The sequence below is a fragment of the Lathyrus oleraceus genome, chromosome 2 (assembly GCF_024323335.1).
Source record: "Lathyrus oleraceus cultivar Zhongwan6 chromosome 2, CAAS_Psat_ZW6_1.0, whole genome shotgun sequence".
NCBI classification, from domain to species: Eukaryota; Viridiplantae; Streptophyta; class Magnoliopsida; order Fabales; family Fabaceae; genus Lathyrus; species Lathyrus oleraceus.
This window is the reverse complement of record NC_066580.1, coordinates 47,999,404-48,001,711: the sequence shown is the minus strand read 5'-3', so window position 1 is coordinate 48,001,711 and position 2,308 is coordinate 47,999,404. Positions and strand designations below refer to the sequence as shown.

Below are 2,308 nucleotides of genomic sequence, written 5' to 3'. Positions count from 1 at the left end.
GAAGGGGCATGTAGGGCGCACCAAGTTGGCCGTAATATGAAATGGTTATTATTTCGGCAAGGAATGTATTGGCCCACCATGTTAAAAGACTGCGTCGAATTCTCCAAAGGATGCCAAGAGTGTCAGGTACATGCATGCATACAGCATGTCCTTACGAGTGGACTACATTATATAGTCAAACCTTGGCCTTTTAGAGGTTGGGCTTTAGATTTGATTGGGGAAATTTGACCACCATCATCTAAGAATCAGAGGTATATCTTGGTTGGCATTGATTATTTTACAAAATGGATCGAAGTTATACCTTTGCCAAATGTAGGCCAAGAAGATGTCATTAAATTTATCCAAAAACATATCATTTACAGATTTGGGATCCCAGAGACTGTTACAATGGATCAAGGATCAGTATTTACTGGTCAAAAGATGCAAGAATTTTCTAAGGAAATGGGTTTCAAATTGTTAACGCCTACGCCATATGACGCTCAGGCTAATGGTCAGGTCAAAGAAGCAAATAAGGTGGTAATTGGTTTGATATAAAAATATGTAGGGAAGAAACCTAGAAATTGGCACAAAACGTTAGATCAAATTTTGTAGGCATGTCGGACCTCTCCCAAGGAAGCCACTAATTCAACCCCATTTCGACTGACCTTTGGTCATGATGCAGTTTTACCAGTAGAAATTTACCTACAGTCAACAAGGATTCAGAGGCATCATGAAATTCTATCAGAATTATATTGGAACATGATGCTAGATGAGTTAGTCGATCTAGATGAAGAGAGACTAAATGCCTTGGAATTATTGAAAAGACAGAAGAAGAGAGTAGAGAACTCTTATAATAAGAAGGTTAAAATTAAGACATTTTTCCTTGATGATTTGGTTTGGAAAGTTATCCTTCCAATGGATCGAAAGGATACGGCCCTAGGGAAATGGTCTCCCAAATGGGAAGACCCTTTTCAAATTTTGCAAGTGTTCTCTAACGGTGCTTATGAGATCGAAGAACTTAGTCAAGACAACAACATCTTAAGAGTGAATGGAAAATATTTGAAAAAATATAAGCCAACGCTACAAGAGATAAGAATAATAAACGAGTAATTGCATTAAAATAAGTTAAAGCCAGCATGGTAATGAAAAGTATTGCCAATATGGATGGAATTCTTTACAAAGGCCCAAATGGCTAATGATCAATACAAGCAAAACCAAAAGTCATTAAGAAGTAAATTATGATAAGGAGACAAAGTTAAAATAGGAGATGATTCTTCATATGGAGGTATTTGGTCTTATGAAGCTCTATACATTTTTCACACAGAGATCGTTTCGATCGAAGAGTCGTGAGCTCTGCCTCTAGTTTGTGTGCTTTTTCGACAAACTCCAAGCCAAAATCTATTTTCTTAGCCATGGAAGCATCATCAAACTTTAAGATTTCATCTTTGTGTTTCTTTGCTTTAGTGATCTTGGCCTAAAGCTTCCTTATTTGCGCTTCCCAAGAGGCAATGTCACAATCATGGTTTTCGATCTTTGCATGGTTGTTCTTCTTCGTCTCCTCTAGTTCCAATGCCTTGTTGGTCGATTCACTAGTTACATCCCAAGTAGCAGCTTTAGCACCTGATTTCTGCTCGATTTATTTGGTACTTTGGGGAAGCAGTTTATTGTCTTTGACAACCCGTTCTATCATTGTACCCAACTCCAAGATGATATTGGCAACTTCAAAAGAAACATTCAACAGATTAACTTGGATAAGGAGAGCTTTCAAATATAGGGGGCAAAAGGATCACCCATCAAGAGTAGGAATAAGTCACCCTTGAATATTTTCTCTTTAAATTTTGAGAGTGCCTCGTTCGCGGGTCTGCTCGAAGATTGATTCTCAGAGGCTGTAGATGTGCTAAGACTTTTTTCAAATGAGCTTTCTCTTCGACTCAACATAGCCTTCAGATACTCAAGGGGTTGGCTTTGTTTTAGAGCTTCTAATTCCTCTGAAGAGAGACCCCCAGTTTCTCTTGTCGAATCTCTAAAACCCTCAGTAATAACTTCAGATGTGGGGGTTGTAAGAGTTTGGCCCTGAGGCTTTCCTTCGTTTATTTCACCCTGTCCCCCCTTACCATTATCATCTTGGTCCTCAAGCTCCCCATCATCAGCATCATCAAAATCGTCGAATACCGGCGACTCTTCGACTTCTTCTTCTTCTTCTTCGCTTTCTCTCAGCTCCTCATCTCGTCCATCATCACCTCCCAAAGCAGTGGTGTCTGCACCTTCGACATTAGGTGAATCACCTTTAGAAACATTACCAACTTGGATTTCTTCGTCAACCACCATG

General features: G+C 39.3%; 1 protein-coding gene across 1 annotated transcript; it reads left to right on the top strand.

Moving 5' to 3' along the window:
* The first annotated feature begins 387 nt into the window (after positions 1-387).
* LOC127121878 (uncharacterized) lies at positions 388-1,089 on the top strand. The gene is made up of 2 exons (XM_051052308.1): positions 388-523; positions 662-1,089. The coding sequence occupies exons 1-2, from the start codon at positions 388-390 to the stop codon at positions 1,087-1,089; spliced, it is 564 nt and encodes a 187-aa protein (XP_050908265.1).
* Positions 1,090-2,308: the final 1,219 nt, after the last annotated feature.

What these genes read in the sequence shown, in the direction of transcription:
- LOC127121878 (XM_051052308.1), top strand. Translation starts at nt 388, where the DNA reads ATGGATCAAGGATCAGTATTTACTGGTCAAAAGATGCAAGAATTTTCT. An exon ending in AGCAAATAAGGTGGTAATTG is followed by an intron (nt 524 to 661) that starts GTTTGATATAAA and finishes GTCATGATGCAG; the next exon opens with TTTTACCAGTAGAAATTTAC.